The following is a 15,855-nucleotide window of genomic DNA, read 5'->3' as shown; positions in this document are numbered from 1 at the left end:
ATTTCTGTTGAATTAAGTTTTTGAAACTTTTTGAGAGTATAACTTAATTTGAAGTTACTAAACATACTGTGATCATGTTAATATTCACAACCTGCATGTTTTAAAAGTACCAACCAATAAAACTCTGTAGCTACAGTAGGCAATATCTTTATTTGAAACAATTCAAGTGTATAATGAACATTAAAGGGAGAAACAAGGAAAAGAAAACGCAGACCATGAAGACCTCAAGCATGTATGTTCAAATTATTGGGAAGATTATGGAGGTAGGTATAGCACAGAATATAGATTTCAAAGAGACAACCTAATCTTTTCAGTATATTCATAAAACTCATCTCAAATTTTAGTATTTTTCCATTATGCCCACCCTTCTCTTTATCTTCCACTAGTTTAACTTCCAGGCTAAAGGAGTTCTGAAGAAAGCTTGGTCAGTGCCCTGTATTGTTTTAGTTAGTTCAGATCCTATACTGTGGCTTACATATTTGTTTTCTAGTTGAACAGATACCATTCTTTTCAAGAGAACCACTTTTAAGCAAGGTATTAAAAGGGGTTTCTCTTTATATCTCATGTGTGTTGAAACTATTGATTATAATAGTTATTGCATGAGAGGAAGCCAACCATACCACACTCCAGCAATTAATGGCTACTCTGCTTTTTAGTGACTTCGCAATATTCAAACTAACTGAATTACCTTAAGGATCATGGTCTACCAAAGCTGCCTTAATAAAGTGTATTCTGTATCATATTCAGGTCTCCATGATGGAGCCCACTTGGTGATTTCTGGCCAGTCATTAGGTCAGCCCACTTTCAAGACTGCAGTAATATAAATACGGATGTACAAAAAGTTAAAAGTAACCCATGCCCAAACTGAAGCACATTTTGGTCCTTACATGGAACAAAATGGATGGCTTTGTTCTGGGAGAAAGTGGTACAGGGCAGGGAAAGAGCCAAGGACAGTGGCAACAGGGGTTGAAGGGAGGGAAGGTGCTGGGAAGATTTGGAGAGGGAGGCAGGTTGGCGAGATATGCCATGCTGGGGACTGCTGGAGAGAGTAATGCACACCAGCCTTACCCTACTTGCCTTGTAGAGCCACTCTGGACATTTGGATTTTGTTTTAGCCCAAACTCATAATAACCACATTATTCAGTCTTTTGTTCCTGCTCAATGGCAGCTGAAGTAAAATGGCTTGGCACAACTTGTGAATGTGATGGTTTGTTCCAGGTTTGGAACAAAACATACGTACCTTTACATGAATGACCCTACTATTATGCCATCACTGGTTATACTTCACCTTAAGCAAAGGTGACATATAAAAATAATATCTAGGATTTAAACAGCCATTGACTGTAGCAAATATTGCAAAGTATGTCAGAATAGGTGCTCCAGCCTGCATTGCTTGCCTTTGAAATGACTGGCAGTCTCTATAGTACCAAAACATTCCCTCAGCTTATTATCAAAACAGCAATGTGAGGAGTGTCCAAATACAAAGGTAGGAAAGATGAACCCGTGTGCAACTTTATTGACAGTGATAAAACTTTTGAAACAACCAGGGAAAAGACTTACTTCTGAGACAACTTAACTTCATTCCTATTTTTGTGCATTAAAAAAATTAGTACATACTGGTGCAGATACCTGTTCTTTAGAAAAATGATTCATTTCCTGTTTGCTCAAATAGTTACAATAAATCAGTGTAACTGATCAGTTTAATTGAATCCTACTACAGTTTTCTTAGATCAAATGGTTGATCTATGCCTGGGCTTTCAGATTCCTTTTTGGGTAAAGTAGAAAAGATAATCATTTGGCACTTTAACATCCTAAACCAGTCATAATTCAAGTCTATTGGGGTACTACTTGTTTGATATTGCTCTCTAGCAGGGATAGATTTTGATTTCCTTCTGTCCTATTATGTCTGTCAGTAGTAAAAAATGTAGCAAATTGCAGCTTGGCAATACTTGGAGGGCTCCTTTTGTGTCATGAAAGGCTGCTGAAACACATTGCCTGACGATGTTTCTTCAATGCATATTTACCATATACTGCATCATACACACTTAAAAAAACCTCTAATTATGTAGAACAATTGCTTATTAGCTCTGGCATGTACAGTAACATTCATGACAATCATATTTGTTATTTTTCATACCATTCTAACAGCAATATAAAGCCACACTGCACTCAACAGAACCACATCTTATGGCTATAGAAGTGACTCTTAATTAATTTAAAATATAACTAGAGAGAAAAATCATAACCAATGAAAAGCTGAGGATTATAATTCCTTTTCAAAGTTCTCTGTGAGGGAGGGAATCAGGCTGAAGCACACTATTAGATGAGCAAAAGCACTTTCAGCTTTAAATGTTTAAAACTAGGCTTTGCTACTACAGCACTCGCCAACTTAAAACATTTTATTGAGGTATTGGTATACAGCGTGTGACTGTTGTGAATCTTTAGTAGTTAGAAAGGTGAATTTAACCAATAGAAAATAGATGCACTTAAATGAAGTTTTTAACATTCTTTGCAGTATTAAGGGCTTGTATTCTCTAATGTAATTACAAAGGATGACAGCCATATTTTACAGTTTGGTAAATAGCTTTAAAGGCTGTTCTTCCTAAACATTTACAATTACATTATATAAGTTTTCAGATACTCCTTTCAGTCTTAAAAAGTCAATGGATAACCTGATAATTGTCACCTACTAAAGAGCAATTTACACATTTTGTGCTGGCAGTCATTTAAAACATATTGTTGATATCACTAAATCTCTGTACAATCATTGCCTATCAGTTAACTGCTGTCTGTAATATGCACTCTGGTCTCAAAGAAACAGTCATGAATGTATACTTGTAGCTAAAAGTTGTACTTCAACAACTATTTCAGCAAGCCATATAATGATCCAAATTGGCTTTTAATAGCAACAGCTAGCAGAATATACCATAAATGAATGCACTAAAGCCATGTGGATATGAAATACTGCATCCAAAATAAATCTCTGAGAAAGGAGTACCTTGACCCTGAATGCTAAACAAAGTACATTTATCTAGGCTTTTCCTTTAGTCATAAAAAGATTTTTGTCACCTATGCTATCTTAGGAGGGGACCAATATACTTTCTAAATATGTGTCTTCTGAACACTAACCAACCCCCTCTTTGACAGAAGTGATATTCTGTGAATCCATGATCATTTTACTTTTCAGCAGAGTTACTAGGAAAGTGGTGTATGCATGTGGCTGCAAATAATAAACTCTGCCTTCTAGGACACAAATCAAGATGAACAAGAAATTAGATTTAAGTTGGGAGGGAAATCACAGAATTTAGCAGACAGCAATATATGTAGTCTTTTAAGACTTCCAAACTAGTCTAGCTACAGTAGTACTGCATCTGATCTATCCTCCTCCTCTTTCGAGATTGAAATTCTTCAAAAAATTGCTGAATGTCCTCTCGTTTAACAACCTATTAACAAAAAGAAAATAAATAAAAACAGGACAGTAGAATGAATGCTAATGTTTCATTGATGTTTAAAGAATATTCACATTTAGATGTTTAAGAATGCAATTAAGTCAAATGCACCAATATAACCAAATAATAAATGTACATAAGTCTGACACTAAAATTTAAAAGTTTTAAAAGAAACATAGGGGTGGGGAGAACTTGTCAAACTTCCAGTACATTCTGTGGTATTTAGAACGGCTATAGTTTAGTAAAATAAGTTCAATAGGATACTACAATATGGAATTGCTGTCATGGTGACCCTACTGGCTTTCCATAAGACCCTGAAAACCTGTTTTTGTTACCTGAGCCTGGGGCCCTGGGTGTGTGATCGAGCCCATATCATGGTTATGTTAATAGTGTTAGTTGCTTTTATCTCAGCTGCTCTATATGTTATTATTATTCTGTTACGTTTTTATCTTGGTTTTATTCCTTGTTAGCCCCCAGAATCATGTATTTGAGACATGGGCAGTTGTATAAATTCAATAAATAAATAAGATTATAGTATCAGTTAATAACTGTCTATGAAATAAGTTTTACTGAAGGTAATTCTTATTATGAATGTGATAAAAATGGGGAAGTATATGAAACTATGACAACAGTCATAAATTTCACGTAGCAACACTTTCAAACCGGCAATCTGGTTTATGGAACACAGGATGCTTTTTACCCTGACAAATGTATGCTACTGGTGCAAGGATTTGATCCATTTCTTTTCTTACTTATTTCACTTTGCTCTTCCTCTCACCAGTTTATTTTTAGTCAAGGCTTTACAAAACAGTTCTAGCTAGATGACTGAAGGCTTTAGAAGGAATGGCTATGATAATACAAGGGGAAGAATTTCCAGATGCACTAAAACAGAAGCAGAAAGATGGAATGCAGCAGCAAACTATACTAATGAGAATGGAAGCTGCCTTACTATTTTTGTCTCTACTATTCCCCTTCCTTGGTGTTCCAAGAAAATTTGGAAGATCTTAGGTTTTACAAGACATCTGCACCCCAGACACTTCAGGTACTTTATCAAAAAGACAAATGGCAAGTCTCTCCATTTCAAGTGCTAGATTTAAAAATAAGCCTCAATGTTCCAATTCTGCTATCCTTATGAACACAGAACTAGCAACTCAAATACCAAATTCTGAATTTTTTTTATAGTCACTTATCAAATGCAGATAGTGCTTAATTGCTACAAAGTCTGTTGCCTTTCTAATTTTCAAATAAGTCTTCTGTTTTTAAATTTCAATCTTTGTATACTTTCATAATTATCTATGGCTAGTTGAGAGGAGTTCAAGCTTTTCTTCCCCACTTTCAGACCATTCCTCTAACAAAAGACAGATCTAGGCATATTCAGACCAAACTACCATGAAGCCACACATCTTATATTGATTGGTGACAGCATTATACCAAACAGGATTGTAGAGATCTAAAACGGGGCAGTTCAAGGTCACCTAAAACACTGACTGGTCAGCTTGAATTTCCATCTTTGGAAGCTACTCCAAGGTCCTAGAACACTCGCTGAATGATCTTGCTTTGGCTTCAAGCAGTTGGCAGAGAGTGAAGAGCAGAATGTGCTGTGGAGTTATGGAATTACCCTGCAGGAATCCCTAAAGATTAGGCTTAGATAGATATGTTTTGATAGACCTTCAGTAGTAAAAACTATGTTTGTGTTATTTTAATTAGTAATTGACCATTTCCTACTGTAGGATTCTTTGAATGAAGCGTATTGAGTTAGAAATCTAATCTTTTTGCCTAGCCTGGGACATGTCTTATCCATGCTCTAGACTGCTGGTAGTACATTCCCACTTGGCTCCTAAGGGGAAAAAAGGGGGAACGCTCTGGAAAAACAGCCTATCTAAAGAGCTTAAGACTTGCTTGTTCCAGGTAATGTTTATCAGTCTAAATTATATGGGTGATAGCAGCATATTTACCTCTGAAATATGGTAAAAGGCCCTAACGGTTTGACCTATCTTGCAGAGTTGAAGATCCATATGTCCAGTTTTGTCATAGTGGCACAGGTAACAATTGCTGTATTTTTCAATTATCCAAAAGAATATTTTAATAGTATTATGTGATATTGTATACTTACTGTTCCTTCATCTGCAAATCTTCTCAAGTAGTCTGTCAATTCTGTTTTCAAATCATTGTACTCTAAACCAAATTAAAAAATGATTTTACTGTAGCTGTGTATTTATATCAGTTTTTTTTCTCCTTCATGGCTTGTCAATCAGCTTTAAAGATCCCCCCCCCACAAAAAAGAGTACTGCTTTAGCTATACTACAACTATACTGCCCCCCTACTTCCCCGTTCTTTTATGTGTGGGGAGATGTCACAATATAAGAGCCAGTCTGCTCTACTGGTTAAGGTGCTGGGCTAGAAACCAGGAGTCTGTGAGTTCTAGTCCCCTTAGGCATGAAAGCCGGCTGGGTGACCTTGGGCCAGTCACTCTCTCCCAGCCCAACTCACCTCACAGGGTGGTGGTTGTGAGGAAAACAGGAGGAGGGAGGAGGATTAGGTATGTTCACTGCCTTATTTATAAAAATAATAAAGGCGGGATAAAACTTAAATAAATAATAAGCCAAGCTTTCTAGTTTATAAGTAATTTCTTCATACTCCTTAGAGCTCTAGGACACTTAGCTTAGCTTACCTAATTGAAACATTTCCTGATAAGATTGCTGCTGATGGTGTACTACAGGAACCATCCTATCCATTCTTACTCAAGAGTAAGTCTCAGTGAATTCAATGGAACTTTCTTCTGAATCGATAGTCCTAAGCCAACATTCTAATTTAGTCAACTACTGTAAACAACACTGTAGGAGATTCTTTTTGGCTAGGTTTACCAGCCTCCAAATTAACAAAAACATTTTAGAAAGAGTGTCAATTAAAAGAGGCCCTCTCTCCTAATTCTATTTTCATACATAAAGCAAAATCCTATTCTAACTATTCTTCATTTATTTTAATTACTTACCACAGATGAGTTCTACCTGCTGCACTCTGTTCATACTGCTAAGTGTGTCCATTAGAGGATCTCTTCTATCTGCTTCTTGGTCATTTGTCCCTTTATTTTCATAAGCCAAGACAGTATCGCATTCATCTGTTAGGAATGGGACTTCCATATCACAATACATTTTCTGAAGAATAAGAAATTACCTTCACTGCACATGCTGATCTATAAAACATTTTCTGAATCCAAAATAGAAGCAAAACACTTTCAAATTCATTTTAAAAAGCAGCAATAGCACATACGAGAGTATATAAATTTCTTTACAAATAGTGTAAAAATGAAGTGAGATCAGGGAAAAAATAACATTGAGACAAAGAAACCTAGGCAGTTCAAAACAACTCCAGCAAGCTTATGAGTGGAGGAACAAACAACTGCTGCTTTACCAGTAATAGTGTGGACCTGTAACAGCAAAGTCAAAAATCCTTACACACGATACTTTTTTTCCTCCACCTTTTCATAAATCTTTAGATAATGTAATGCATTATATTTTTAAGAAATATCCTACTGAATGTGACTTCTTTTACAATGTTTCAATTTTTATTGTCAGTTTTTTACCTTCCCAAAAGGAAGACAATGAATTTAAGATGTCTTCACCATCCAAAAAACAGTTGACATAAAATTATAAACATATACTACCCTCCCCACAAGCAGAAACAGCCCCACTGAAAACAGTGGAAGAGCAGTCCCATTTAGATTAAATTCAATGAGATCAGTCCAGAGCATCCACTCAGTTCCCAGGTAATTGTTTCAGAAAAGAACTATAGATCTTCTAGAGCAAGTATGGATACTGCAATTTAAAAATGCGTACCATACATTCTTTGCAGGTGCACAATTTGCTTCGCCAGTTGTGTGGCCAAAAGGTGGCTGTGTTTTGCTTCAGAGTCTGCTTGGCTTGAAGTTCTTGCAGCTTGCAAGTGAGTATTTCCTTCTTAACTGGCTGCAGTAAAATAGAGGTAACCAATGTTATTTAATGCCCTTATACATTGTTCAATCCAATATCTTTAGCCCTTGAAATTTACTGTCTAGTCCCATTGAGTATGCAATTCTTCACCTGCACATTGATACAGCTAACTTCAGGAAGGCATATTTCACCTCAGAAGAGTTCTGTAAACATACTCAGCTAAATGTGCTTACAGAAACCTTCTCATCTTCTTGAATGGACAAAATGCACAAAACCCAAAAAGGTAGCTGGTACTAGAGAATATTTGGGGTGGAGTTTATGAACCCAAATGCTGTTAGTTCTATCCACCTACAGACAGCATTATGGATCTCTGTAAATTAATTTTTTTGTTTTGGTGCCTTTGAGTCAGTGTTGACTCCTGGTGACTGCCTGGACTAGTCCCTGCAGTTTTCTTGGCAAGGTTTTTCAGAAGTGGTTTGCCATTGTCTCCCTCCAAGGGCTGAGAGAGTGACAGGCCCAAGGTCACTCAGCTGGCTTTGTGCCTAAGGCAGGACTAGAACTCAAGGTCTACCAGTCTCTAGCCCAGTGCCTTAACCACTACACCAAACTGGCTCTCGTAAATTAGATTAGGCTACATGAATCAACCCTAATACATACCTTGGCAATGATGCAGCCAGGAATATCATGAGCCCAGAATTATAGCTTTCAAACATACTCTGCAAAGTAAGAAATACAGATACATTACCTCTGAACATTCATTGCCAGAACTGGTGGATGGTTCATTAATTTGTACTTTTTTATCTTCAGTCTTCATTTGATCTACGCTGTTTTCATTTTTGATTACTTCAGTTTCTTCAACATTTAGCACAGCTCCATTATCAGCTACAGCAATAACTTTGGTCACAATTGGAACTATAAGAGACAGACATCTAGACTTATTAGAATGAATGTAGTAAATGCTATTACTACCTCAATTAGCTAAAATGACTTTCCACAGTGAAATATCAATCTGTATGATAAAACTAACATTGTTAAAGAGGAAAGGTAATAATAGCACATGATAAGTTATTTGTTCCAAAAATATGTTTTTAGTAAAAATATTTCAATTACAAATAAATAATTCACATATTTTAATGAAGTATAGGCCACTGATCTTACACAGTGATGTTTAAAAGTTTGCAAACACTTTTGAATTTCCAATATTGTGTATCCAAATATTTGAATATCCAAATATGTAGCTTCTGATTATTTTCCTCAATAAATCAATGAACAAGTATAATATTTTTTATTCATTTAATTAGTCCTCTTTATCTAGTTTTAGGATGTGTGGAAAACAGATCACATTTTAGGTTATATTTATGCAGAAATATTGAAAATTCAAAAGGGCTCACAAACTTTTAAGCACCACTGTATTTTTATGCCCTGCTCCTAACAGGAAAAATACCCGTAATTCCAATGTTTTTGTTCAAAAAATGTCTGATTGTGAAGGTTACCAGTAAGAAAAGTATGTCATGATAACAGGACAAATTTAGTGATTTTAGTAATATAAAAATGTATATGTCATTATTTTAATACTATATGCCACTCAACGTAGCTTACTCAATTTGAAAACCAATTCTTTTAAAAAAAATAGTCCAAGCTTCAGAAGTTAAGCTTTCCACAGTGCTGGTGAAGCCATAGAGTCAGCAGCAAAGCCTCTGCCAAAGATGGAAAATGTGCCTTCTCTCTCTTCAATCTGAGGAAGTGGGCATAGTGATACGGAACAGGCCTTAAGTTATTTAATCCCAAACTCTTTATATATTTCATGGACAAACTACCTCTATGAAGTTATAATAATGCCATATTGATGTAATCATTACCATAGCACAGTGGGTTCCCCAGAACAGATGTAACTTATATAATTCTATGCTTAGGAAAAGAAGTTAGATAATCCATTCAGCCTTCTGCAATCTGCAGGAAAACAATTAAAACAACCTTGAGAGGTAGCTGTCCAGCCTCTTCTTAAAATCTCCTGTGATGAAGAACCCACAACCTTCATAAGTAGACTAAACAAATTCTAGATAGCTTCAATTTATACCTATCATTTCTAGTCCTAATTCCTGGGGCCATGGAAAATAGTTCTTATCTTCCCTATCACTTCCCTTCATGAACCTATACACAACCACCATGTCTCCCCTAAGTCCTCTTTTTGTTCAGACTGAACATCCCAAGTTCCTTCTATCCTCATAGGCTATGTCCTCAAGTCCCTGTATCATCTTCACTGACATTTTGAAAAATAATTTAATGGATGTTTCTTTGAACTGCAACTAATTTTTTCATACTTTTATTTTGACAATAGTGCCCAATTTCTCATCACAATTTTTTCCCCCAAAAAAGACATAAAACTGAACTATTGACTTGGATTAACTACCTCACCTCTTGACCCTCTCATGTTGTATGCGATGATAATACTTAAGGTAAGTTTCCAAGTCATCTCCTTGCAATTCTAATGATATCTAACAAAATTGTCAAAACACAGCTAATTAATTTGAAATGTAATTTTTGAATAAAATTTTAAATGTGTCATTTAGTAAGCCTATGCTTAATATTTTACAATATAGTACTAGGCATCTATATTCAGAACCATCAGAAAGCAGTAAAACCTCTCACAACTGTGATCTAGTATCAGAGGGCCTTGGAAAAGGATATTCTTTCAGTAGTATATGTCCTGCTGAATTAGAAAGATTGAGGATTATCTGTACATATTCTATGCACAGATCACCACTGCTGGGCTACAATAGAGAAGCCCAAATGCATACTTTTGTTTTCTTCCACCAATCCAGCCATCACTTATGCGAAAACTGCTAAATTAAGGAATGTACTCACATAAGTACTATTTGGTGAGAACTACAATCTCTTACAAGATTGCTTCTCCCCATCCATAAACTGCAAAATTGCAAAAAAAAAAAAAAAGGAAGATGAAGTAGAACTACAATCTCTTACAAGATTGCTTCTCCCCATCCATAAACTGCAAAATTGCAAAAAAAAAAAAAGGAAGATGAAGTAGAAGTTTGAGCAAATGTAACATTTGCCAGTTGAATACAGTGCTTAGTATTTGTCCCATCTCATGCCCCAGCTGGCTAACTGGTCAGATTCAACTTTCAGGACAGGATTCCCTTCCATGCAGGCATGTTTAGTATTAAAATTTCAGTTTGCATATCATAAAAACTTAGGTATTTAATCCCAAACAATGCAATCAATTCAGAAACTACAACAAACTAAATAAGTGTTGCATTCATGCCAATTAAACTAAAGCATCTTATCCAAAAACATCCATTTCATTGAGTTGAGATACTGGGTCAGGATTAAAGCATTAGCTCAACAACTGTTGTTTTCCTCACCTGCTAACCACGAGGCATATGCCCACAAGAAAGGACAGTGATCCATGCAAGTCTGACATACCATTTCATGAAAATCCCCACTATCTGGAGGGACAACACCAAGATGCTGAGGAAAAGAAAACGGAAATGCAAAACAATTGTGTATTAGTGACAAACAGGAGGTCTCTTCATTAAAATTAGAACAGTGGGTCTAATATCCTAGCATCAGGACTCACAATTTTCCTCTTAGTTTTCTATATTCCAATCCATGCACAGGTACCTGTGGTTCACACAGATGAAGTATTAGCTTTTTTTTTTCAAAGCTATCATTCCTTGGAAAGGCTGCAGTTCATATTTCTGCACCCAAATGTATTTTAAATGCAGATTTAAGGACACCGTGTGTAGGTTTGAAAATCTGAATTCAATTATTTAAGGATCTATGCAACTATTCTCCTAAAGACTCATGACTGCAAACCTTTTAAGAAAAATCTGGTATTATAAGTTACATATATCCAATCTCTGCCATTTATGAAACAATTTTATTACATTTGCTTACCCTCCCATGAAACCAATCTTCACAAACTATGCACTGGATCATTTCATCTGGAATCTAAAGACAGAGTCATAGTACTGTATTACAAAACATACATTTTGCTGAATTACTTCAACCCTTCAGAAAGATGTCTTTGAAATTACAGAGAACACCTATCAGCTTAGCTTGAGCTGGCATTCTCATATATAAACTTCTAAAATCACATCTATACTAGCTGTCAACACATTGCTACATCCAGTTCAAAACTGTTTTTACATCATTAAAGCTCTATGTCAGTGAAAAATATGGGACTTCATTCCACTTTTATCTTTCAACAATGAAAAAGTGAGTGAGGAGCAAACCCAACTCACCAGAAAAAATTCTCTAATGACTTTTTTCTAACTTTGTAAATATTTGCACTGTACATTGCTTTGAAACCTATTTAAAACGGCTCTAATTTTTAAAACAGCTTTTCAGTACATAGACTGAGAAAAAGACATAAATTTCTATGTCACATGCAACTTATTCAATATTCCTGGGACAAAGTACACATAACAGACATTCAAAGCACTGGGTGACTGCTTTGATGAAAATACTAATATTTCCAAGAAATAATATCACCCATCTTTCATTACAACTTCAGAAGAGGAAGTATATTTTAAGATAAGCTAGACTTCTGGATCTAATTTCTCTAAAAATGTTTCATTTCTAATATCCAAAACATGAAACTTCAGAGTGGTTTTCAATTTTTTTTCGACTATACATATAAAATTCCTGTTTCTTCACTTGAAAATGGATAATAAAAGATAGTAGAATTATTACAACTTATGAACTGCATTCACACAAAATATATTTGCATCTTCTGTATATCACTACAATTTACCTCATCATCAGGGTCTGGGTAAGGTCTTTTACAAACACAATACAATCCATAGAAATTATCATTATATTTATTTGCTGGATTCGCTGTTGCCTTTTCCTTAAAAAAAAAAAAAACTTATAAAAGATAAGTCAAAAGAAATTACCTAAAGAGAAAAGCATTTTATTCACACTGTACATCCTACTTCAATCATCTCAGAAAAAGGCAATAACAATGGTATATTTTCCTAACACACTGTACGCTTATCAACTGTCTTTGATAAAGGCAGGTTATTGTATAAAATAAAATTAGGTCTTCCAACTGAAGTTAACAGGCACTCAAGGTGTCTATCTACTGGTCTCTAAATACCAGTAGATATATAATACTTTTAATACTAAAAATATTAAAAATAATACTTTTAAATTACCATTAAAAGTAACTGCAGTATGCATTAAGTACATTATCTTTTTTTTCAACTGACATGAATTTGCTTTTATTTATTTTATTAAGCTGATATGTTGCTCCAATTATCAATTGACTGAGTAGCTTAGAATTCTACTATACTTAAACAAGATTAAACAGCAAAAGCAAAGAGCCAAACAATAAACATCACATAATGTATTATTCCTATGCAGTTGAATCATAAACCCATATAATTATACACTCTTATAAAGAATCCTCAGATCAACTCCCCCTAAAAGGCCTGTTGAAATTTTAACCTTTTTCTGTTGCTGTTGTTGTATATGTGTAGCCTGAGCAAGCCCCTTAGCATATTTTGACCTAATATTGTCTTTTAACCAAAATTATGTCCTTTTCCTGATTGCCCTATGTTGTCAATTTGATTTTGGATATTTGAATACTAATCTTCTTGAATGGGTTAATGACCGCAGTAAAGACTGTTGTTGCTGCCTGTTGAAATAACCAGTTTTATTGCTTTCCCAAATCCCAGTAATGTAAGGCAAGGCAAGTCTCTGGGGGGATGCTATTCCAGAGAGGAAGACAAAGATAGAGAATGTCTGCCTCTGAGAACCCTATACATGAGATTCTTTAAAAGAGGGAATCTGGAGGGAGCCCATTTATTCCTGTTTTATTTGGGCCAGCAGAATTTATTGGGAGTAAGAAGTCCCAAGCCTTGGAAGTCAAGTGATAACCAGTGCAGCTCTTGAAACAGCTGTTACATGAATGAACTAAGGTATGCCATAACTACTCACACTCCTGCATTCCAGACTAGCCGTAGCTTCCAAGTGGTCTTCAAGGGCAGTCCCATGTATAGCCACTGAAATAGTTTCTTTGTGAGGTGACTATGAAAAGGGCCTCCCATTCCAGAAAAGGTTATAATTGGTGCACCAGATGAGCAAAACCACAGCAGCCATCAGCCTTCACTTGATGGCTTTCTTGTCTTCTCTGTTCTTGACAGGATGCTGTTGCATACCTATGCTCTTTTTCTAGAAGTAATACCAGCTGCTTAGATTCCTCTTGAGCCTTCAATAGTACTCTACCTGCAAAACTTACAGTATGGCACAGACCCTCCCTCCTCCATCCATTTCCACCACACTGATTCATCTTCTCTAAAAACCCAGTCTTCCTACAGCACCTTCACAACAAAACTACTCGGTACCAATAACTTCCATTACACAGTAACTTTCACTATTTATAATTTAAACCACAAAAATAATAGTTTGGCCACCATTTTTCTCTCAAATGTAAACCTAATATTTTATACTTACAGGAAGTAGTTTGCATTGCAGATTTTTGAACTTGCTGTTTCCACAATCACAACAGAAGTTTCTGGGGGTGGGGGGGAGAGCAAATTCTAAAAGATGTTAGTGTCATAATCTTCCACTATATTTAAAGCAAGCCATTTACAAACTATATTCATACTGGATGGAAAACTTCTTCAAAATATTATAATTAAATTGTATTTACTGTCCAATTTTTTTCAAACCAAAATTTATTTATTTATTATTCAAATTTAATTACCGCCCATCTTCCCCAAAAGAGGGACTATAAATGTCTATATAATAAGCATTTTCACAGCTAATTGAATTATAATCCTAAATACATCATGAAGCTAGCTCTCTGATAGAACTATATATATTTGGCTATACTTTGTTGTAGTGAAGTAGCACTATGCTCTTCTCTAGCTAGAAATTAGGAACTTGAAAATTACATTTACTCAAACATTTCACTTTTAAAATGCACTCATGTAATAATATCCTATGTCCAATAAACCTCTCTCTAATGATAAGTGTCACAAAAGTTATATTAGATATTTTCTTCTGTTAAAAAATGCAACTGTATTCTAGTTTAAATTACTGAAGACCGATAACTTGGCAAATAAATTGGCTTAAAAATGATAAACCTATTTTCTCTTAGGTTACCTCTTTGTATATAACTCAAATAACTTGTGAGAGCCATGGCATTCGTAGCTGCATGCTAAACAAATTCCTGCCGGTTCTTCACCTGGTGGTGTACATGTACTGCAGGCATACAATGCCTGCCTCTTTACAGCACCCTGGAAAGACAACAGCAGCATAATAATGAAAGCAGTTGGGAAAAGTACCATGCTAAGATTTTGCCTTTACCAAGAAAGTCCAAGAACAACAAACCTAAGTATAGAAGTTAAATACAGTTTTTGTTCCAACTGGAGGTTTAATAATTTCTCCAGAATTCTTAAGTAGCTATGTCCCAAAACATAGGTCGCTATATTTACCTTACACCTAATTCAACCAGGAATAAGTCATTATATCAGAATTTCCATTTACACAAGTAGATGAACAGCAAGCATAAAAAGACTACAGTTAAATAATGTTCTATCAGATAACACTGGAAATTGATACAGACGGATAACTCAGCTTCTATTCTTTATTTCTAAAGACGCAACAAGGAGCTATAACAAAAAAAACAGTGATACAGCACTTATCAACTGTAACCATTGTTTGTGAAGCACATATAATTAGGATATACTCTATACAATATATTTGCAACAAATGAACTATAAACAGTTTATAATTAATATTTACTTTCCCATTCTCAGTACCAAGCTATTGATGTAAAAACACTGTAACAGGTAATATGAGTCCTATCTTTTTGGCTGTCTTTTTCTACTAAAAAGAGTTTTTATGTGGTAAAATCTATCTCATAGTTTATGCTGCCCATAATACACACGGTAGTAACAACTCTTTCTCCAATTTCCTACCCCAAGCTCCCCAGATTTAACGGCCTTCTTTGCTGGCTAACAGTAAGAGAGCGGTAGTCTGACATACCTAAAAGCAATAGGATGAGGAAGCTTTCTCAAGCGCCTCGTAGAAGCAACCCTTCCACCAAGCCGGGCTCAGCCGGCACCCCTCTCGTCTCACCTGAGAGTAACTGCAGCGCTCGTGGTCGCTCCCGCCTAGCACGGCGCGCGCTTCCTTCTCCAACTCCTCGTTTTCGGCCAGCACCTCGGCTAGCGACACAACCGGCTCCTCGGCGTTCCTATCCCCCTCTTCGCCGCCAGTGGAGGTGTTGCTGTCGTTGCCGCCGTCCTCTTCTGGCGCGCTAGAAGCAGCTGTCGCCCTTTCCATCTCCCTGATGTAACTGCTTCCCTTCCTCCGTCGTAAGGAAGAGGAGGAGGAAAAGGCGGGAAAACGCTAACCCACCACCAGGCGACGCCTTCACGCGCACCGGAAGCGGAAAATAAGTCGCGACGAAGAACAAACGGGGCGTGCGCACGTGGGCGACGGGA

General features: G+C 36.0%; 1 protein-coding gene across 1 annotated transcript; it reads right to left on the bottom strand.

Moving 5' to 3' along the window:
- Positions 1–131: 131 nt before the first annotated feature.
- On the bottom strand, positions 132–15,773 carry UBR7 (ubiquitin protein ligase E3 component n-recognin 7). Its single transcript, XM_063290263.1, has 11 exons — positions 15,488–15,773; positions 14,510–14,643; positions 13,856–13,916; positions 12,153–12,248; positions 11,294–11,347; positions 10,759–10,864; positions 8,124–8,290; positions 7,286–7,414; positions 6,442–6,604; positions 5,563–5,624; positions 132–3,443 (listed from the first exon to the last, which is right to left on the bottom strand). The coding sequence occupies exons 1-11, from the start codon at positions 15,692–15,694 to the stop codon at positions 3,351–3,353; spliced, it is 1,272 nt and encodes a 423-aa protein (XP_063146333.1). The 5' UTR covers positions 15,695–15,773; the 3' UTR covers positions 132–3,350.
- Positions 15,774–15,855: the final 82 nt, after the last annotated feature.

Source organism: Candoia aspera, chromosome 1, assembly GCF_035149785.1.
Source record: "Candoia aspera isolate rCanAsp1 chromosome 1, rCanAsp1.hap2, whole genome shotgun sequence".
Taxonomy (NCBI): domain Eukaryota; kingdom Metazoa; phylum Chordata; class Lepidosauria; order Squamata; family Boidae; genus Candoia; species Candoia aspera.
The sequence above is the reverse complement of the archived record's forward strand: the minus strand, read 5'-3'. Positions and strand labels throughout refer to the sequence as shown.

Bases quoted from the DNA above. Each gene is read 5' to 3' on its own strand.
- UBR7 (XM_063290263.1), bottom strand. From the start codon at position 15,694: ATGGAAAGGGCGACAGCTGCTTCTAGCGCGCCAGAAGAGGACGGCGGC. The intron at 8,291-10,758 runs GTGAGGAAAACA...TGTCTCTTATAG, and splicing joins ATATGCCTCGTGGTTAGCAG to TTCCAATTGTGACCAAAGTT. The intron at 7,415-8,123 runs GTAATGTATCTG...ATTTTACTGCAG, and splicing joins CTGGCAATGAATGTTCAGAG to CCAGTTAAGAAGGAAATACT.